The sequence below is a fragment of the Mesoplodon densirostris genome, chromosome X, assembly GCF_025265405.1.
Source record: "Mesoplodon densirostris isolate mMesDen1 chromosome X, mMesDen1 primary haplotype, whole genome shotgun sequence".
NCBI classification, from domain to species: Eukaryota; Metazoa; Chordata; class Mammalia; order Artiodactyla; family Ziphiidae; genus Mesoplodon; species Mesoplodon densirostris.
In genome coordinates, this window is record NC_082681.1 from 22,700,755 (window position 1) to 22,723,123 (window position 22,369).

Sequence of the window (22,369 nt, forward strand, 5' to 3'; positions counted from 1 at the left end):
GACAAAGTTATAAAGGCAATTAAATGGAGAAATTATAGTCTTTTCATTAAATGGTATTAGAAAATGTGCATATATGTATAGAAGAAAAAATGAATTTCAATCCATACCTCACACTGTACATAAATTCAACTCCAAATAAATTGTAGGCAGAAATAGAAAAACTGGGCTTCCCTGGTGGTGCAGTGGTTGAGAGTCCGCCTGCCAATGCAGGGGATACGGGTTCGTGCCCCGGTCTGGGAAGATCCCACATGCCGCGGAGCGGCTGGGCCCGTGAGCCATGGCCGCTGAGCCTGCGTGTCCGGAGCCTGTGCTCCACAATGGGAGAGGCCACAACAGTGAGAGGCCCGCGTACCGCAAAAACAAAACAAAACAAAACAAACAAACAAAAAAGAAACAGAAAAACTAAATTTTTTTAAAGTTTTAGTTTCTTAATATGGTATATTACATTGATTAGCATCACTAGTCTTCAGAGAAATGCAAATCAAAACCACAGTGAGAAACCATTCACACCACTAGAAGGACTGCAATAATAATTTTTAAAAAGATAATAAAAATTGTTGACAAAAATGTGAAGAAATTGGAAATCTCATGCGTTGCTGGTAGGAATGTAAAATGATGCAATCACCTTATAAAACTGACAGTTTCCAAAAATGTTTAAAAATAGAGTTACCATATGACCCAGCAATTCCACTCCTAGGTACGTACCTAAGAGAAATGAAAACGTATCTCTGCACAAAAACTTGTACATGAATTTCATAGCAGCATTATTTACAATAAGAAAAGTGGAAACAACCCATTTGGTTCTCAACTGATGATTGGATAAATAAAACTATAAAACTTATTGGATAAAACATAGCAGAAAACAGGACCAGGCGAATGAGGGGCCTGGGGTGCAAAATTTAAGAACGTCCTCACTCTTGGGTATTTGCACAACCTTGAGAGATACTCCTTAAATTTTGCACCTTAGACCAATCATCTTCTTGGTCTGGTGCAGACTTTGAGAGAATGCTTAGTGAGCGTGCGGTAGGTGATGATTTCTTAGAAATGACACCAAAAGTAAAATCCTAAACACTTTTTACATGGTAAACTGAGCTTCATTAAAATTAAAAACTTCTGGGACTTCCCTGGTGGTGCAGTGTTTGGGAATTCACCTGCCAATGCAGGGGACACCGGTTTGATCCCTGGTCCGGGAAGATCCCACATGCCGAGGAGCAACTAATCCAGTGCGCCACTACTACTGAGCCCACATGCCACAACTACTGAAGCCCGTGCACCTAGAGCCTGTGCTCTGCAACAAGAGAAGCCACTGCAATAAGCCCACGCACTGCAGTGAAGAGTAGCGCCCGCTCGCTGCAACTAGAGGAAGCCCATGTGCAACAACAAAGACCCAATGCAACCAAAAGTAAATAAAAAATAAATAAATTTCTTTAAAAAAATTGAAAACTTCTGCTCTTCAGAAGATTCCATTAAGAGAATGAAAAACAAGTCACAGACAGGAAAAAAATTATCCAGAATATATAAAAAAAACTTTCAACACAATAAAAAATCTCACTTAAAAATAGGCAGAAGATATATGACCAAAGGATGGGGGAAAATATGAAAATGTTCAACATCTTTATTTGTAGGTAAATATGAATTAAATATGGCATATCCATATGGCATATCCAAAATAATAATGAAATATTATTTGACATTAAAAAACAATAAAGTTCTGATACATGCTGTGACATGGTTGAATCTTGAAAATATTATGCTACATGAAATAAGCCAGTCACAAAAGATTACATATTGTGTGATTCCATTTATATGAAATGTCCAGAATAGGGAAGTCTGTGAAGATAGAAAGTAGTTTGGTGGTTGCCTAAACTTGGGGGACAGGAAAGATAGAGATTTACTGCTAACTGGTATGTGGCTACTTTTTGGAGTGATGAAAATATTATTAAATTAGATTATGGCAATGGTTGCACAACTCTGTGAATACACTAACAATATTGTACACTCTAAACTATAGATTGGAAATTATGGAAACTATATCTGAATAAAGCTTTTTAAGAATAACCAAGAGACTTCTGCTCAGGAGAAGATCACATAGCTCCTTTTCTCCCAAGCTCCTCCCTATCAAGTACAAATATAAGCCCCGGAAATAACTTCAGAGAAAACCAAAGTAGAATTCTAAAAGATATACGAGGAAGGTTTAGGACCCTAGGGCTAGAGAAACAGCACAGTACAAAGTTGTCTTATTACCTCTAACCCAAGAAAGAAAGGTGACCCAGGACTGCCATTTCCTGAACACCAGCTTATTTTTAGAAACAGAAGGCGGCCCAGGTAGGCTCATTCTTTTTCTGGATCAAATGAAAGTCCCACCTATCACAGGTGAGCCAGGCAGCACTACAGATCAATAATAGAAAGATGGCAGAAAAATCTCAAAACACTTAAAAAGTAAACTAACCTTCTATATAATCCATTGGTCAATGAGAAAGTCTCAAAGGAAATTTTAAAAATATATTGAACTGAATGAAAATACAACACATCAAAACTTGTGGTACACTGTTACAGCACTGAACATTTACATTAGAAAAGAGAAAATCAATAATCTAAGTTCCTACCTAAAGAAACTATAAAAAGAAGAGGAAAATAAACAAGCATAAAGCAGAAGAGAGGATGTATTGGGGATGAGTTAGAGTGAAAGGGGCTGTTGTTTGAGGGGAATGATATTGAAATGGAATATGAATGGGAGGAGAATTAGAGAAGGACATGACCTGGGGTGTGCAAGAGAATTGCTGAATGGCCTGAGGGCCCAGCTGAGGTTGGAAATTCTATTAGATGAACCAATATTTGGAGGGCTACTACATTTTCTCACAGTGGTCATTATGAGATTGGAGGAATCAGATGCTTGGAGGGACCCGAGGCTGAGAGTAAATAGTGCAGACATGGTATTTCAAGGGCAAGGGAATGAAGATACAGTCAGTTCTAAATTAATACGCCCTGAGATCCTGCCTGGACAAGGAAAGAAGTGAAGAGAAAAGAAAAGGCTTGAGGCACTGGACATCTCAACAAGACCAAATAGCAGAAGACGTGGAATCCAGCCATTGTTAGGAGATTCGAGTCACAGTGGAATACTGGAGTTGAGTCTTTTGGAAGCGATGTCATGCCTAGTAATGCCAAGTGGCTGCAGGTGGTTGAAATGCTAAGTTAAAGGATGAGAGGCCAGGGTATGGGATGGGTCTTCCATGTAGATATTGTTGAGGTCGCCTAGGATGAGGACAGGACTTGGAGTGTCAAGGTAGCCCATTGAGCTGGCCCTCAGAGTATGGGGAAGAGTGAGGATAATGCCCATATCTACTCACCACTCTCAGCCCCAACTCCTTGATTGGTAGTCAGCACTAGGGGGGAATGTAGGGGAAGCAATGAGATCAGGAGAAAACCTGGTTTCAGGGAAGGCCAGGAAGTGAAGGGAATTTTTTGAATCAATCTACTTACCTACTTGTTATCTGGTTTATTTGTTGATTTTCAAGCTGAGTGGGAAAAGCACAGGTGAACTCTTCCAAGGACACATCGTGCTATTTTAGCTCCATAAAGTCCTGGAATGGCAGTCAGAGGCCTGTCTGGATCTTAATCCAGATCTCTGACTTCAAGTAAGTCCTTTCCAAATATGAGCCCTACTGTGACCATACATATAACAGAGAGTTGGAATGGATGAGCTTTATATTTTCTGCTGGGTTTAATATCTGTGGGTCCTAGATACAACTGCTAGGGTCTGTCTGAGATATCACAGTTTTTGTCTAATGGCTTGTCTGAAAAAAGGACCTATAAGGAAGGAACCTGAAGCTTGCTTGTTAAAAGTGCAAATCCAAACCAAAAAAAAACTGACTGCAGACATCACAGTGCATCTTTGTGTCAAAGGAAGAATCCTAAAATTTTAGGATAAGCCAGTATAATCTAGTCGTTAAGGTTTTGAAGACTGGCTGTTTTCCACTAAGCAGATGTGTAATTTGGGCAGGTTATTTGACCTCTCTGTATCTCATTTTCCTCAAGAAGAAAATGAGGATGAGAGTAACATGTATCTCATAGAGTTGCTGTGAATATTAAATAAAATGATGCAAGTAAAGCTTTAAACACATTTAGGAACTCGATATGTGTGAACTATCATTATAATTATTATTGTAAAATAATCATTATTATAGGAAGGACCCAACATTACCTTTCTGCTGTCTGTAAAACTCTACAGAAGGAAATATCCTAAAGTAAAGTGTGCAAAAATAAATAATACACATCATTCCACTTTCTGGAACTCTGTCCCTGACATGTGAAACTTCCAAGCATGTCATGAAGTCTTAAGCTTTCAAGAAAGTTTGGCGGTTCCATCAATCAAACAGAAGCATGTTCCTCTATTACCCTTGGAAATCATATGTCTCAAGATATTTCGTTTTTCATTTTTGACCAATCCAGGGGGAATTTCTCAGTTGAAAGCACCTAGTGATCTCTCCCTTTATTCCCTTCTTTTCTCCTTTTAGAGGGCCTCCTCTTAAGCTTTATTCTTTCCCCCTACTTCTCCTTCATCCCTTCTACATTCTCTTTATTCAGTTACAGCTCTTTCCCCTTTCTTCCACTTTACTCTCCTTTATCACACACCACACCCCTTTTTTCCACCTCACCCCTTTATTCCATTTCTCTCCATCTCATTCCACATTACCCCTTCCCCTTTATTCCCCAACACCCTCTCCTTTATCCCACTTCACCCCCCTTATCCCACATCACCTCCCTTTATTCCATTTCTCTCCATCCCTTTATCCCATATCACCCCTCCCCTCTATTCTCCATCACCCCTTCTCTTGTACGCCACATCACTCCCCTTTATTCCACCTCACATCTTTATTCCACTCACTCCATCCCTTTACACCATGTCACCCCTGCCCTTTATTCCACATCACCCTCTTCTATTTTGTTCCTCTTCCCCACCTCTCTTTCCCCTTCAGCTCCAGATAGAGCTTCCCAACTCACCAACAAAATTTCAAATAAAAAAACTCACACATAGTAAGCCATGAATATGCTGCTGTCACAATACAGATGTTTATTAATGATTAAATGCCAGAGAAGTTTTAACAATCACAAATCTTCGAGCTCTGCGGTTGTTACCCATGTGTGATCAATTTCTATCCCTCAATACAATACATTCTTCATTCTATGGACCTTAGCAGTTGTTACCCCTCAATAACAGCTATAATTTTGGATGTCATACATAACCCATATCTGCGTGTTACCAGAGCATGTCCCGCAAATTTGAACCGTCCTGCATAGAGGAACTACAGAGACGATATTTAAGAACATTTGTAATCAGGTGACTTTTACTGCTTGGAACTATGTGTTCATACCTAACTAGCTGTTTTGCTGACAACAGGATGTGGCTGCCAGCTGTCTGTAAAACAGATCTAGGTAATAAAATCAAATTTTTCCTCTAACTTTTGACCCCAGAAAAGCTAGTTGGTTTTCTCAGGATTTGGGGAGTGGCTGTTTGACGAGCCATTGGTCTAAATAATTTGGAAAAAATTATCCTGAGGCAGTGGAGTGGCTGCAGGGACACGGCTATGAGTTGGTGTGACATGGTTTAGCATTAATTGTCAGCTGTCAGTAGGCTGACCTAACATCCTAGCATGCCTCTTGAGGACCTTTCCAATTGAGCTCTTAGGAGGAGGGTAGGAAAGTCAGGAAAAGCATGCAATCCCCTTTGGGGGAGGGAAAGCACCTCGAGATTTGTGAGCTTCTCTGGGACAGGTGTTTACCACAAATGTCACATCAATTAAAGGAACGGCTGTAGTAAGGGAAAGCCAGGATCAGGGGTAAAAGAGAAAGGCAAGGTAGCACCAGGGTGCCTGAGCATGACACAGAAACATCTCCACTTTTACCGGCTGAAGGGACCGAGCATCCCCAGGAAAGGGGCTGGTAGTGTGTTTGGAATTCACAGCCTGACCCGAGCATCAGGTGGAACTCCTTCTTACCCTCAGATCTTTACCTTCAAGACTCTCCTTAATGTTCCCTGTGACATTCCAGGTCTACCCCCACCCTTTCCCCCCGTCTGGCACCATATAGAAGGAAAAACGTCTAAGGAAAGAAGTAGCCGATGCCAGTTTTGGCCTCCTTCTCCCGGGGCACACGGAGCAATGGGCGGTCTTGCTCCAGAATGGGGGGGTTACCCGCTCCTTCATCATCGTCATGGGAACGGGCAGTGCCGGGAGGCACAGCTGGCTCCTCAGAGGAACCTGGAAAATAGTAACAATGTTAACTCCTTATGTTTCTAGACTTCACACTTTGCACAGCACCCAAGGAACTAAGACCTAATTTTGAGCTTCAAATACAGTATGAGGTAAGAAGTTAGGGCAGAAATGATTACCCCCATTTGACATGTAAGAAAACTGCAGCCTAACAGTAGAACATACATCTCTAAATCTAGGCCCACTGTGGAAGCTGGGTGTGTGGGGGCGGGGGGCAGGAGGGCAGGGCCATGTTAGAGAACAGAAAGAGCGAGACAGATATCCCGTGCTTAGAGCAAATGGGCAATACCACCAGGGAAGCGAGGAAGTGGGCATCCTCCTAACAACCACCACCACCCTACAACCAGCCTGACTAATTTTACTAAGCAAATGAGTAACAAAGCTGGAGCCGGAAGCTTACAGAACTTCATGGAGGGGAGAAAGCAGGTGTCGGTCTTCAATGACTCTGAGGAGGACCTGTAGTCCATGACTTGGCCAGGCTGAGACTTGTTTTTAAGGAAGGCAGTATCTACAGGAAATGTAACAGCTGCATCTTCTTTGCGGAACTGGATGGTCTTTGGACGCTGAACTTCTTTAGAGTCAAGATTACTAGGCATTGGGACTGCTTCCACATTCATGATTTCTTCAAAATTGACAGCTAGGTCTGGCTGAGGGTCTGGAATTGTATTGAGGATGGAGACATCTTCAGGCTCTGGAGCCATGTTTGTAATTTCATCTTCTTCAAAAGTGTTGGCTAGATCTTTCTGAGAATCTGGAATTTTGTTGTGAATTTGAGTGCCCTCAGGCTCTGGAACCACACTGAGAACTGTGTCTTCTTCAAGACTGGGGTTTTCTTCAGAGTCTTGGATTCCACTGACATCAGAGTCTTCTTTGTGTCCTGGGATTTCTTCAGCGTCTGAGGCTTCTTCATTGTTTGGGACTCCACTTACATCTGAAGATTCTTCCTGGTTCTGAATTTCATCAAAATCAGAGACATCTTCAGGGCTCGTTACCACATGGAGGGCTGGGACCTCTTCAGGGTTGGAGTCTTCTTCAGAGCCTGCAATTCCATTGACTTCTGGAGTTTCTTCATAATCTGGAATTTCTTCAGTATCTGAGGTTTCTTCATCATTTGGGACTCCATCAAGAGCTGGAACCTCTTCAAGACCGGGGTCTTCTTCAGAGTCTGAGAGCCCATTAACCTCTGGGGATTCTTCATGATTTGGGATTTCATGACCACCAGGGGCTTCTTCAGGGCTTGGGACCACATGAAGAGCTGGGACTTCATCAAAATCAAGGTCTTCATCAGAGTCTGAAATCCCATTGACCTCTGGGGCTTCTTCGTGGTCTGGAACTTCGTCAGCATTTGAGGCTTCATCATTTGGTATTTCATCAAGGGCTGGGACCTCTTCAAGATTGGGGTCTTCTTCAGAATCTGGGTTTTCATCATTATCTGAGTCATCTGCATGGTCTGGGATTCCATCAGTGTCAGGGGCTTCTTCATTGTCTGGGATTTCGTCAGTATCTGAGGCTTCTTCAGTGTTCAGGATTACATCAAGATAGGGAACTTCTGCTAGGTCAAGGCTATGGTAGTCTTCAAAATCTGGTCCTTCTTCAAGGTCGTGGTTTGGGTTTTCTCCAGGGTTTGGGATTTCTTGCACATCTCGGGCTACTTCAGGGTCTGGAACCATATCAAAATATGGTATTTCTTCAAAGTCTTGGATTTCAATGAGTTCTAGAATTTCATCATCAGGGTCTAGAATGTCCTCAAGGGGAGGAAGATCAAAATTCAGGGTACCGTCATCATCGTCGTTGTCATCATTGTCGTCATCTTCATCAGGCTCTGGAATGCCTTCGAGATGTGGACCTGGAATCTCAAGGTCATTTGGAATCCCGAGACCTTGGGCTTCGCCAAAGACTACTCCTTGATTGAGATATTCAAATACTAGTTCTTCATTGACTGGCACATCTTCCTCAGAGGACTCATCTTCCTCAAGGGGCTCATCTTCAGCAAGGACCTGGCCTTCAGGAAGGGCCTGACCTTCACCAAGGGACTGACCTTCAGCAAGGGCCTGACCTTCACCAGGGGTCTGACCGCCAGCAGGGAACTGACCTTCATCAAAGGGCTTGCTTTGACCAAGGACAGCAGCCCGGGCTTCAGCAGAGTTTTCCACTGGATCAGAAAGTAAAGCGTCCTCTTCCATCTTTATCCGTGCGCTCCTGAAGGGGAATGAATTTGAAAAAGCAAGTCAGTTTGTATACTTGGGTTGACTAACATAGAGGTGGCCTGGGGTTGGGAGCCCCCATAGGTGATTCTCCTTCAGGCTAAGCATGAACAAACCAAGAAAACACTCACTGGATCTTCCTCAAATTCCTGCGTCTGATAAAATCAAGGGCCTCAGGACTGGATTTCCATACACGCTTAGCAACCTGCCTCTGAATATGGGGAGGCACCTGAGGGTAAAATTAGCAATGTTAGCCTTTATTACACAACATTTTTAAAATCTATACTCATCTCTATCAGGTACCCAGAACTGAAGGCACCATGCCCAGCTAATGTAGGAACGATTTCTAGACTGGGAGATTTGTGGCTGCCTGCTTTGGATACCCCCAGGGATGCATGTGAACTCTTCCTTGCCTTGTGAACAGGTGAAAGAGCTGTGAAATAAGTGTGTCTAAAGCTTCCACCTACCTGAAAGAGGATATCCCAGTTATCAATCATGGCACGGACCACATTGACAGAAGCAACATAGTGGTCAATCCCCAGTCTTGTTTTCCTGGACTCCCTCTTGGCAGATGTCCCCCTCTTCAGGAGAGCAGATCCAAACACCAAAGCCAAATTGGTGGAAGTCATACGATTGCCTGAAACCTAAGTAAAGGAAAGCAGAAAGTGATCAACTCTGAAGTAGTAATGGAAGTTACACAAATAGAAATGTCTCTTTTTGTTCTTGTTTCCCTCTCCCTCTGTCTCTCTGTCTCTGTCTCTTTCTCTTTCTCATATACTCCCACACATCTCCCCTTCTATAAATCTCACTACCCTTTCCCAGAGCTTTTTACCAACTGTCCATCAATGCCAATGGAGTCCTCGCAGTTCTCAGTGATCTTATGCAGGACCTTCAGGAGACGCTCCAGGGTGTCACTGTGGCAAGGTGGCATCAGGTAAACCAGCAACTGCAAGGCAGAAAGCTGATCCTGTGGCTTCAGAGCTAGAGGAAGGAAAACAGGGACTGGCTTAGGGGGCTAGCCTTGGCAGCAGCCTGATACAAAGAAAGGTGTGATTCTGGTTGAAAAATGCCAAAGGCTATGGATAAAGTACTCAAGCATCTTTTCTTTGCTCATTCTCATGGCATTTGAGCTCAGGATTCCTAAAAGCAAGAAGTGCTCCCATCAAAATCAGACCCCCTCCCTACAGAACCTAGGTTCTTCTTTGCCCTGAGAGGGTGCACACAGCTTCAAGAAGCTCTAGAGAGATTTCCAAACAACAGACTTATAGCGGAATCTGGAGAGGTGTTTTCATCTTCTGGTGTTCATTTTGCCTTAGTTCCTTGGGGTCTTGCAGCCTGAGCTCTGTCCCCAGAACCCCACATCCCCTGTACTATTTCCTTTCCTTGCCCAACAAGAGAGAGCAGAAGACTCACTTGCTGTCAGGAGGAAGGACATGTACAGATCATCTGGCAGCAAAGAGTCCTTCATGTCACGGAAAAACTCCTTGAGGAGTGCGGCCACATCATGCACATTCTGAGAGTCATCCAGCACTACATCCAGACCTTGATCAAATTCTTCACGGAGCTAGAAAAAGAGAGAGAATACATTCGGTGGCTGCTCTGCCCATCACAGGCTCCCTACTGGCCACTCCTTCAGTAAGTCTCAGGCTTCAGTGGAGGTAGTTGGCTATACGGTGTGCCTTGGGGGCTAGAAAGAAGACTGTGCTCCCTTCACGAGGCATGACATTCTCTTCAGGTCTATGGGGGGCCCCTACCCCCACCATTTTTTCTCACTGAAGGAACAAAAGCATAAACATAGCTGATTTACCTTACGCACTCTCTGCTCAGAATATTCCAGGGTGAAAATCCCCACTGTGCTTAAGCCTGAAAGAAAAGACCAGGGGATGCTAAGTATCTGTGCTCACCGCCCCCACCGCCAGCATTTCCCTTTTCCTCCCCCATTGTATCCCAACCCCAACTGGTGGCAGGGGAATGTTTCAAGCCCTTCAGCCCTTGACCTCTTTCCTCTCCCCATCTCTAGAACACCGTTCTTTCTCTTGAATTGCCTCCTACCTTGATTTAACCACCATTCTTGGCCCCTTACCATGTTTCTCAATGAAGCTGCAGCAAGCCTCAACGACCTGGGGGATTTGCTTAGCAATCGGATTGAGGCTCATTTTCCTTTTGGATCCCAGAAGTCGCTGGCCAATTGGAAAGGAAGTCTTGGAAAGTTGCAGGGTCTGCAGCAGCAGGGCCCCGTCCTCCAGTTCAGCCAGGCTATCCACAGAGACAGCACCCTGTGGAGAAACCCCCACCATGTTAAAATGGGGGAGCAGGAGTGTCACTCTGGACCTCCCTGAAGACTGCATCACATTCACAACAGGAGACATTCTCTCTGTGGCAAGCCAATTACACCCCTCCAACACGTTCTGTTCAGCTCCCCTTCCCTCTGAGGACACAGGCCTTGACCTTCCCGCCCCACATCCCTGGACACTTCAAGAAGGGTCCCTGCCTGAAAACTGGAGGGTTGAACTCACTCGACGCCCACGGCGAGTAAACTCCCGGGGCAAGGAGGGCTCAGCCCGCCTGCGACTGAAAAAGCGCCTGATGCGGCCAAACATCCTTTGCACCACGTTTCCCCGACGACGGCCCGCAACCTGACCGGTGGCTTCTTCAATCTGCATCGCGGCTCTCAGTTCAAGTTGCTTGCGGCGGGTAAGCTCGTTCACCAGCACCTCTTCCAGTCGAATGCCAAACGTCTTGAGTGGTACCGCTGGGGAGCCAGGGAGAGAAAGAATGAGAAACGGTCAACGCTCCGCAGCGCTTAAATCAGGAGGAACTGCAGGGGCTGTAGCACTCCTCTAAGCAACCGCCCCCAGCCAGCCCTACCCCACCAGACCCGCAGCGCCCCTCCCTGGGGAGGGAGCCAAAGGGACCCTGCGATGGTCTGGCTGAAAGACTCAGCTCCACTCAGCTACCCCAACGGGGTCTCTGCCTTAAGTCCTGCCAGGGGGTGACCACCTTGAGGCAATGAGGGTAATTTCTTCTGGGCAAACTGTCTGGGGTAGATTCACCCAGAAAGCTTAGGCATATCTGATGGGACTGCCCAGCACTCCTGCAGCTAGTGCGCTATTTCCTGAAATCATCCCCCTGCGGGGTTTCTGGAAGCGGGGTTGGGGGGGGGAGTGAGTCCCCCCCCCAGGGGCAGTGGGCACCGCCCAGTCTCCAGTAGCCAGGGACGCAGTACAGGAGGGGTGCAGCATTCTATTTCTTTACTAAGGAAAGTACAGTATGAGAGACCCTCACCCCTCTCTTGTCCTCTCAGAATCAGAAACCACTTCTCCAAGGTGTTTGGACGGTCAATTGGTAGAGCTATGGGAAGAGAAAAAGAAAACACACGCATTCTCATACAAATAGGATTTGATAAGTGACTAAAACATCGTAATGCATTGATCCACAGAGATTGGGGAGAGGGGCAACAGCTCTGTCCAGCCCCCCAAAAGTGTTTTGCTTTCACTCAGCCTCAGTTTCCCCATTTGAAAACGGGACCAATCCTAACTACCACATATGAGGCTCCAAGAATTTAACCAAACCAGATCATCAAAGGCGCCGCGTGCGCAGCGCGCACCTTGTTACGCACCAGCAGAAGCTCAACACAACGCTTAAAACATAAATTCCGGGGCTCCTAGGCCGCGGGACAGCGCAACAGGCGAGGGGAGGGGCTCTGCCTGTGGCGCCTCGGCTAGTAAGGGTCGCTAAGTTACTGCTGGCGCGCTCGCTCCCGGGATGCCGTCGGCTCCCTGCGCTGCGGCCGCGGGAGAAGCGGTGACACCCGCTATCTCCGCACTCCGACCCCCACAGTGGCGGCTGCCCGCGGGGTCTCCTCGCCCTTTGCTGCGCTCCTTTTAGGCTGCGCCGGGCGAACCTGCGGCCCCCTGCACTTTTCATCACTGCGGCGGCACCCCTCGGCTCGCGTGACGCCCTCCCACCTCCCCTCAGTCGCAGAATCTGCGCCTGCACCGCGGAGACCACTGGCGCGCTCGACCCCCGTCCTGCGCTGGGTCCCGCTCGCTCCCAGCGCACCTCCCGCCGCCGCCCCCCGCACCCGCACCCGCCCTCCCGCTACTCGCCCGGATTGGCCCGTGTCTCTCTCTCACTGTCTCGCTATCTCCCTCTAACTCTTCGTCTCTCAACCGCGCTGTCTCTGTCTGTCCCAGTCTTCTCTGAGTGTCCCTCTGCGTCTCCATCTCATTCCGACTTGTTCTGGCACCTCACCTGGTGCGTCTGTCTTTTCACCTGTCCTCTGTCCACCTGTTGTCCCTGGTATCTGCCTGTCTCACTGCCCCTCAAGCCCCCAGGCTTCAACCCAACTCAACTAATCTTTACCTCTTCCCAATTCACCAAACACCCTTTAACTCCCGCTCCCTCAGTTCTCCAGGATCCAGGAGAACCGGCCAGGTCCAAGACCAGAGGAGAGTCCCTCCCACCCTCCTGGACCCCCCATTCGTCCCGTTCAGCCCAGGGGGTCCACTCGGCCCCGAAGGCGAGGATGCCACATCCCGGGGTACTGCTCACCTCTTTCAGGTTTGAATTCAGAGAGGAAATGCCTGGCCACGAGTTCGTGATAAGCAGTCTCTTGCAGCTTCAGACGCTCCAGCTCGGAGAGGCTGTGTATTGAGATCATCTTGGTCCTGCGGTCCGGGTTGTGTCCTGGGGCTCCTCCCAGGACGTTCACTAAAAAAATGAAGGCGGACAACAACAGCAAAGGGGGCATGATTCTGGGGCACAGTGTCCTTGCTGCCTTCAGAAAAGGAATGCAGTCACCCATTCTGGAATCGGATGATTATCAGGACTGCATCATCCAATTGTCACTGGACCTGGTGGAGGGAACTATGGGGGGGTGGAGGGTGGTAAAGGGGGAGGGAAAACTGGGAGGTGGCTTCACCCTCAAGCAGAGCTGCCTCTGGCTGCTTATTAAAAAAAAATCTAACTTAAAAAAAGCCAGCCCTGAACCGACAGTTCAGAAAAGAGAAAACCTAATTGGACAAAAAGGAAAAAAGAAAAAAATATTTTAAAAAAAGAAAAAAAAATATTTAAAAAAAACCAACCTTACAATTTTAAAGTGCACATTAAGATAAGAATAAGGTAATATTTTTCCTTTAATTATTAGGAACATTGATGGAGTTTATTTTTATTTTTTAATAATAATGCTTGATGCTGTCCAGTTTGGGTGAAATGGGCACATTCATCAAGGTTAGGAGCTCTGTAAATTTTGTACAACTCTTCCAGAAAGCAAACTGGACACGTGAGTCTGAAGCCAAAAATCATCCCCAGGCCCTTTGACCCAGTAATTCCCCTTCTAGGAATCTATCCTAATGAAATCTTCCTACAGACAGGAAAAACCATATGTACGTGAACCATAACAGTAAAAAATTAAGGGAAAAAAAGCTAACCCAGCAACAAGACTAGTTATATAAATTATGGAATTTCCACAGTATGGAAAATCATGCAATGATTAAAATGATGTTTACAAGGAGCTTTTAAACAACAAATATAAAATACAGAATTGTATTAATTATGATTACAACTATGTGAAGAAAAACATGCAAAAAAATAAAAGACTGAGAGAAATGCACCCAATTACTGATGGTGTCTGTATCAAATAGTGGGATTTGGTTTGCCTTTTGCCTTTTATCTATTTACCAAAAATTGTGCAACTTGATTATGTTATTTTTTCCTGAAAAACAACAACAACATCAGTTTGTACCAAAACAAACATCACTTCCAGGCCATTTCTAATGAGACTCTCTATACAGGATTGGTATAGTGAAGTTTCTTGGCATATTGGCAAACCTCTTTTACATATCCCTTCTGCATGGTGCCCACTACCTCAAACTGCTCCCAGGTTGCGCAGGATACCCCAGTGGGGATCTCCCTGCACCCCACACAGCATCCTATCCTGCACATCCTCACCTCTATTATTAATTTGTTCTTTCACGTATGCATTTTAAAAAAAAAGAAAAGAAAAGAAACCTGCATTAATTGTCTACTTTGTGCCAGGCACTAAAGATTCAAATATGAGCAAAATAATAATACTCTTTTCATAAAGAATTTAACAGTGCAGCGAAGGAGATACACAGGTTAACAACAATTTACAAAACCTTGTGATAAGTCAATTGCCCAAGATATAAACAAACTACTGTGAAAGCAGAAAGGAGGAGACATCTAAGTCTGCCTGGAGACAGGGAGGGGGGAGTGTCCAGAAAGAGAGAACAGCTTGTGCAAAGGCAAAGAGATGGAAGAGAGGTTGTTATATTCTTAAAGCTGTATAAAGAGGATGGAAGGAGATAAATCTGGATAGGCAGGAATGAGATCATGAATGGCCCTATAAGCCATGTTAAGGAGCCGGACTTTCTCCTGAAGGTAATAGGGAACTACTGCAGGGTTTTAAGTGGGAAGTGACAGAGTCAGAGCTGCAGCTTGGAAAAATCACAGAGCAGTGAAAAACCTGGTTTGGGTATAAAGCCTGAAGTAGGTAAATCAGCCAAGAGGCAAGAGATGCTGACACAAGTCAGTATCAATGGGGCTGGAGCAGGAGATGGATTTTATGGGTATAACTGATAGGACTTAGAGAAAATTTTTTATTGTAATGGAGAGGATAGCTCCGAAGTTTATGGTTTGGGTGAATGTGTGGATGCTTCTTCCTAAGAGAAGATAATTCAGGACGTGGGGAACTAAATATTTTGGCAAGAAGGGAAGTGGTCACATGCTACTTTTCTGAGCTCCCCTTGCCCATGGAGTTTTATGATAATATTCTATATATTATTGGGGGGGTGCTTAAACTCCAAAGATCAGGTAATGTGGCTCTGACAGAGAAAAGGTAGGTAGAAGTTTATCATCCAATAATCTATATAAATGAGCTCTGTCAAAAAAAATTCCCTCACTTCTTTTGTTTCCAAAATCCTCTTTTGCCCACTTTCCTTAATGGCCAAAGTCACACATGTCAGAAATAAACACTTGCCGGATAACTGAAGTTCAGTATGAGATAGGATGAGGAGTATTTCTATGCCTTTTGAACTGAGCTAAGAGGAAAATTCTTAGCATACATATTTTTAAAAGTCCCTTCAACTGAAAATCAATATCCCCTGGACCCAGAGTAAACACCTAAGCCCAACCACCATACTGCATCCACAAAATGACCATCTTAACCAAAGGCACATGCAGAGAACCTAACCACAGTCCCAAACTAAGCAGCCAGTAATCCCCCATTCACAATGGCAGGTCCAAAATCTATTAGCCAAGGGTCTCATTCTGACACACACAGCCTAGCTATGGATTATTATTTTTTTTTGCATGGCTCCCTCTTTCCCTTTATCCCAATTTAGACCTTTTTGTACCTGTTTTGGAGTTGCAGCTATTTCTTCTTGCCAAGGGTTACAATCTGGTCATCCGAAGAGTATAGCTGGTTCTTTCACCCAAAAATCAAGATGAAAATCAATCCCTCTTCTCCCCCCAAAATAAGGTGAGAACAAATAAGAGAACCTCAAAACAACGTCAGCCAAGAGAGAGAGAGAGAGAGAAGCCTTTGAGAGATGAGTCAGCCTAGATGCTTACAATTCCAAAGGAAATCAAAGGCCTTAGAATAAACTGTTTGTCATTGCCTCCTGCTCAAAGATACAGGGCTAAACTTAAGAGCAATCATATGCCACAATTCTGCCAGCAAAATTGACACTGTCTTGCTTGCCTTCAATACTCTCAAGGCACCAGTAGAATACCAGACAGAAGCAGAATTAGGAAGTCCAGTGTGCCTAGACAAGAAGCAGATGAGCAGGTTGGGGAGGGGGGACCAATAACTAGGCTTCAACACTATGAGCTGATCGCAAAAGGAGGCTCCCCACAGAGAACAAGGTGCTAAGAGACCTCTCTTGCTCCGAAGTGTCTTCCCCTTCCCGTCAGCATGCCCTGGCATTGGCCTGAAGTGACCATGACATCAAAAAGGAAGAAGGAAGACAAAAGTAAGCCCTCTCAATTTCAGCATAGAGTTCAACACATTTGCAAAAACAATATCCTTAAACAAATATCTGTAATGGTCCCTGGAGTCAGAGCTAAATAGAACTGAGTTCAAAGCCAAGCTTTGTGATTTCTTAGCTGTGTGAGCTTAGGAAAGTTTGTTGAATTCTGAGCCTCAGTGGCTTCCTCTATAAAATGGGGAAATGATCCAGTATCCATTTCACCAACTGTGTAAGAATTAAATGAATAATGTACATGTGATATTTAGCATTGGCTTCTAATAAACACATTGATATTGAAGGTTCTTTGCAGAGGGCCTGACTTTACCAGAAAATATCAGGTTTCGAAAGTAATTACATACAATTAGAATTTGTATCAATGCATCTGACTTAGTTCAATCTCTACTAAATTTGAATTAAATTAAAACAGGTAAAAAGATCTTGGGAGATTGTTGTGAATAGATCTTTCTTCTTCAATCTCCAATGACATCAGGGTCAAGTATAAAAAATTATCTTATAAAATTTAGAAAAACTAACTGCATAGGTCCATTTTTAAAATGCTATTATTCAGATTAGTAAAATGCTTGTAAGTCTCAAAAACTTATCTACCTTTTAAACCATCCAATTTCACATCGTCACTAGCAAAATAACATATAATTTCATTTGGATCAGTAAAGGGGCTAGGATATTAGCAGCTACCAAGAGAGAGAATTTGAACAAAGAGTAGAGGCACAACCAGATCAACTCTCCAGCAATACGAAGAGGGAAAACACACATGAGTGGCATCAAGCTTGTTCCTCACGTCCTCCTGAAACGCATGGCACAGATGGAGGAACAAATTAACATCAGAAAGGTCACCCTCTTCAACATTGTGAGGACAGAAATGTTTCAGCTAGGCATAAATCCACAGCCTTCACAATTTGGAGGACTAATTTACTCCATTGCCCCCATTAAATAGTTAGGGGTGGTGCAGTGCTCACTAGTAAACACCTCTGAGAGAAAAGCAGGACTGCACTGATGCCATCGATAGAATCCTAATAAATTAGGCACTTTATGGCACCATCAGAATTTTGCTTCTAGCCGTTGAGAGAATTTGGACTTTGAGAAATTGATAGTGTGCAGGGCTGAGTGCCCAAAAGGTATTGCATCTACGGTATTCAAATGTCTACAGGCAATGACAATGGATAAAGACATCTGCATTAATATATCACAACATGAGAAAGAGATACAGGTCTCCAGATGAAAACATTCAGGCACCAATTTGGTCTGCTGGCACATTACCTCATTCGTCCCTGAGCATTAATGAGTTAGCCTTTAAGTTGCTATCCCATAACCTCCATTTCAGCGAAGGCTGCAGTCGTGATGAACAAAATGGCTCATTTTACCCTATGCGGTGTAATGCCCCAAAATAATTAAATTTGGGGGCAGCGTTCTTCAATACGTGAGTCAGTCCATCATGCCATAACAGAAGCTCATAAACCAAAGGTAGTACTGTTAAAATACATTCAGAAAAGCTCTGGTATCAAAAAGTGTTTCCAGAACTTCTTAGATTAGAATGGATCAGAGATAGAAGGGACCTTAGCCATCACCTAGCCCAAAGCTTCCATTCTAGAGTTCAACAAACTGAGGCTCAAAGAGAGACGGGAGATTGCCCAAGGCCACACAGCAATTTGACACAGAATCTAGACAAGAACCCAGTTCTCAGACCTAGGGCTCTTTCCACTGCCTCATCCACCTTTGCTTTTAATAGCTACAAAATAATGCATAGCTAAATAATGAAATCAAAAGAATGGACACATAATCAAAGCCTGTTTCGATAAACCAAGGGAGGTCATATCCGAAGGTACAACAAGATATAGATATTCTCAGTATTATCTGCAGTATGTGTCAGAGTGCATTAATAGTGCTGGCATCACAAGCTGTGTCACCCTTTATCTCTTTTTTCCCTTTCGGTTGCTGCTTCTATTATGTTGTGGCAGAAAAAGTAAAAAAAATAAGATGTTCCATCAATAGAAGGTAATTTTTTAATGTCTAATTTTTCTTGTGCTTTTCATGTTCTCAAAAGCTTTCCACATGTCCATTATTTCCAGACCCTAGCACACAGTAGGTGTTCAATGTGTTTGTTGGGTAATCATAGGATTATAAACTCTTGACAGTTTTGAGAGAACATAAAGGTCTTGTAATTAAAACAGCTATTTGTGATTCATGGATAAATGAATCATGCCACTTTATTCTCACAACCACCCCTGGGAAGGAGGTAGGTTTGGTGTTATGTTCCCATTTTAGAGATAACAACAAACTAAGACTCCAGAGAGGTTGTAACTTAACTGAAGTTGCACTAACATGCCATGAAGAAATACAATCTGGGAACTAGACTATCCCCAGGCCTGGTCTTGCCCTTCCCACTAAACCACGGTATTTCTTGGTATACATCACCAATATCTGCTGCCTGGAACTGGGATGGCCTGAGTCAAGATTATTTTCTTTCCTAAGGAGATGGCTAGATTTTGAGGTCTTTCTTTTTTTTTTTTTTTTTTTTTTTTTTTTTTTTTTTTTTTTTTTTTTTTTGCCGTACGCGGGCCTCTCACTGTTGTGGCCTCTCCCGTTGCGGAGCACAGGCTCCGGATGCGCAGGCTCAGCGGCCATGGCTCACGGGCCCAGCCGCTCCGCGGCATATGGGATCCTCCCAGACCGGGGCACGAACCCGTATCCCCTGCATCGGCAGGCGGACTCTCAACCACTGCGCCACCAGGGAGGCCCTGAGGTCTTTCTTTATACACACTATTCTTGGGAAATAGGAATGAAGGTAGATGATTGATAGGATAGATAGAGAGATAGATAGATAGAAGAAGAAGAAGAAGAAGAAGAAGAAGAAAGATATGATAGGTACATAAGATAGGTAGATAATGATAGATAGAAAGATACAGATATATATGGTTTTGAAAAACACTATTATGAAAGTAGAGAAGAGGAGTGAATAGAAAAGAAAAGCACCAAAAGCACTATGTATTCCTCCCATCACGTCTCTTGCCTCAGCCCACTCCCCAAGCTGACAGCATGGCAACCTGAAAAGGTCCTGAGGTATGAACTAGAACTTGGGTTCAAATCCCAGCCTTACCACCTGTAAGTTCACACACTCACCAACCAAGTCACTTAGAGCTAATTATCTCACTTTTGTGAGCCTCAGTTCCATCACCTTACAAAGTAACAACCATGATGTCTATCAGGTGTGGCTATGGTAAAGATTAAATAAAAGACAGGGTGACATGAAAGAATCCTCCAAAGGGTATAGTGCTGTACCAAGGTGAGGAATTGTCCCCCCCCGCCAAATACCTGAGAGTCATATTTGAAAGGAAGACTGAGCAGAAGTGCTGCTATCTGGAATGAAGCAGACAGTGACCCCATTGAAGAATGCCCTTGTACCATGCATAGAAGGTAAAAGTGGGTGCCACATCCTGTCAGCAGGTAGCTCACTTTCGGAGGGGATGAGTTGAACTGTTTCTTCACTGGGTCTTTCATGATCAGGAATGCAAGGCAACTAATGGTGGGGGTTGGGGGGATCAGTCTAGGCTCTGAAATGTAGAAAAAGGTTAGCTGGCCCACAAAAGGGATTTAGTCCCTACCTTTGGTTTCCTCAGCACAGTGTGCAAGCCATCCATGTTAGGGATGGTGGAGGAAAGGGGGGAGCCATCTGGAGTGGAAAGTCCCAGTTCCTGTCCTTGGGGTCTTACAGCCTAGTTGGAGGTCACATAAATGTCAAGAGTCTGACATGGGTCTCACATCATCCTTCCCTGCCCTCATTTAAATACATTTCCTCTCCTTTGTTCCTTTAAGGAATGTTAAGAATTGACTATTTCTTCAGGTCCACCAGCACTACTCAGACCCTTATTCAGCTGTAGGTTTATAGTATGCATTCGGTAAACTCTGATTCATTTTTCCCATCTTCTCAACTCCCCTGGTCCCAAGCCCCCTTCTTTAAGACATATTCCCATTCAGACACACATTTCCTCTCACAAATACACACACACACACATCCTCATGCATTCTCACATATGCATTTACACACACACACACACACACACACACAGAACAGATTTACCCAATGTATTTGCTACAACAGAGGGAAGGAGGAGACTCTGAATTAAAGAAAGAACCATCAAACATTTGCCCCTCTAGACCACAGCTGGGGTTTCTACAGAGTGGGCACGAGAGAGGAAAGACCAGTAGGGACACTTCCCCAAACCATCTGGACAGAGATCTGTCAAGGAAACCTTCAGAATAAAGTTGTTCTCCAAATCTGTGCTGAGAGCTACCTCTCTTTCACCTTTGTTCCCCCACTCCCACCTGCTTCCCTTCTCCTTTGATTGTATCTCCCCCAAGAAGCATTCAATTTTCTGCAGTTTTCTTTTTCAAAACCCTGTCTGAATGGCTGTCATAGGGAATTGGGGCTGTGGGAGATGTTTTCCTGATAGTTTTCATGATAGGAATGGTATTTTAAAACTACATTTAAATAAACGTATTTTTTTAAAAAAAATCAGTGTCTACCTACCTGTATCTATCCTCCTTCAAAATTAGACCACTGTCTTGGCTATGACGCAGTGCAAAAAAGAAAACAAACAAACAAACAAACAAAAACCCTGGACCAGGAGTCAGGAGCTCTGCCTAGTTACTAAGCAGCTGAGTGGCCTTGGGCAAGTCTGTGAGCATCTCCAAGCCCCAAAACACAACCAGTGTCATTTATTATTATCCAGTTTATCTAAGAACACGGTAGAGACACAGTCCTCACTTCTGCCTAGTCCTTGATGCTTCTACAGGACTTAGCCACCTCCAGGACACAGGGCCATGCCGTGGCCACTGTCCACAGCTGGAAAGAGAGAGCATCCCTGCCCCCCCCCCCGCAGGTTTCCGGGCGCCAGAGTGGAGAGTGGGTCCAAGCGGGTCTCCCTGTCCCTCCCTAATGGAGCCCTAGCCCGGTAGTCTGCCCTCTACCCAGATCTAGGTGAAGGTGAAGGCAGGGGGAGCAGGGGGAGGGGGAAAGAGACAGGAACCGGCCAGCCAAGACTTTGCGCCCTCCCCTCGAAGGGTTGTCCCGGGGCCACAGGTTGCTGCTGCGGAGCGTGGTCAGGCGGGGTTGCGCCCCTTGCGTCTCGCCCCTACGTGGCTCAAGAGCGCGCAGAACGTGCAAAGTTAAGCAAAGCCCCGCCGCGCGCAAAAACCACTTTTGCTGCCTGCCGCTGCCGAGAATTTGAAAAATGCAATCTTTCTTGCATGCTGCACGTTTGAGCCATTGAACAAGAAAAGCTGGGCACCTAGTCCAGGACCCGCAGGCTTCCTCTCCCTCCCGCACGTCGGGCGCTCCGCTTGGAGTGCACTCACCTCCCACTCAGCCCCTCTAGGGGCTGCACTCAGGCCCCTGGAGTCCTGCCCCTGCACTACCTCTTGGCGACTCTCCTGGTCCGGCCAGGGAATAAATGGCTGCGTGACCCGCTGGTCAGTCCTGCGGCGCGACTACGACCCGTCCTGGGACGAGCTGCAGGCACTGTGAGCGCTTAGCTCTGCCGCACAGATTCCCCCACTCTCTCTCTCTCTGAAGCCCCCGCGGTGGGGCAGGAGCTGATTCATAGCAATTTTCTACGCAGCAGCTAACTCAGTGCCTTACGCATACCTGTTTGCTAAATTCCCGGGGCTACTCCCACTGTTTCTCATCATACCCCACAATCATCTCTCCCTTTATTCAAAGCTGATTTCTCTTTCAAGATTCAGCCCAAGGGTCCCTTCCTTTGAGGGCTCCCTTTCTCGTCCATTGGCCATGCCGCCCAATCTCACAGTACAGGTGAAGGAAAGGCAGAGGTGGAGGTTCAGATGGATAAGGAACTTACCAAAGGGCATTGAGCTAATTAGTGGCAGA

The 22,369-nt window shown here is 45.1% G+C and overlaps 1 protein-coding gene across 2 annotated transcripts in view; it reads right to left on the reverse strand.

Annotated features, from left to right (window-relative positions):
• Positions 1 to 6,099: 6,099 nt before the first annotated feature.
• The window catches only part of ARHGAP36 (Rho GTPase activating protein 36), a 30,055-nt gene continuing 13,785 nt past the window's right edge, over positions 6,100 to 22,369 (reverse strand). Inside the window, exons 2-12 of one of the 2 annotated variants that reach the window (XM_060087454.1) lie at positions 13,028 to 13,186; positions 11,759 to 11,824; positions 10,990 to 11,225; positions 10,557 to 10,749; positions 10,281 to 10,336; positions 9,887 to 10,037; positions 9,306 to 9,454; positions 8,941 to 9,117; positions 8,605 to 8,702; positions 8,362 to 8,468; positions 6,100 to 6,257 (exon numbers count right to left, since the gene is read on the reverse strand). In XM_060087454.1, the coding sequence (XP_059943437.1) occupies positions 6,100 to 6,257; positions 8,362 to 8,468; positions 8,605 to 8,702; positions 8,941 to 9,117; positions 9,306 to 9,454; positions 9,887 to 10,037; positions 10,281 to 10,336; positions 10,557 to 10,749; positions 10,990 to 11,225; positions 11,759 to 11,824; positions 13,028 to 13,186 (1,550 nt within the window). Of the gene's footprint in view, positions 6,258 to 8,361; positions 8,469 to 8,604; positions 8,703 to 8,940; positions 9,118 to 9,305; positions 9,455 to 9,886; positions 10,038 to 10,280; positions 10,337 to 10,556; positions 10,750 to 10,989; positions 11,226 to 11,758; positions 11,825 to 13,027; positions 13,281 to 22,369 lie in introns of those variants that run through there. The other variant, XM_060087453.1, reaches the window with a different exon arrangement.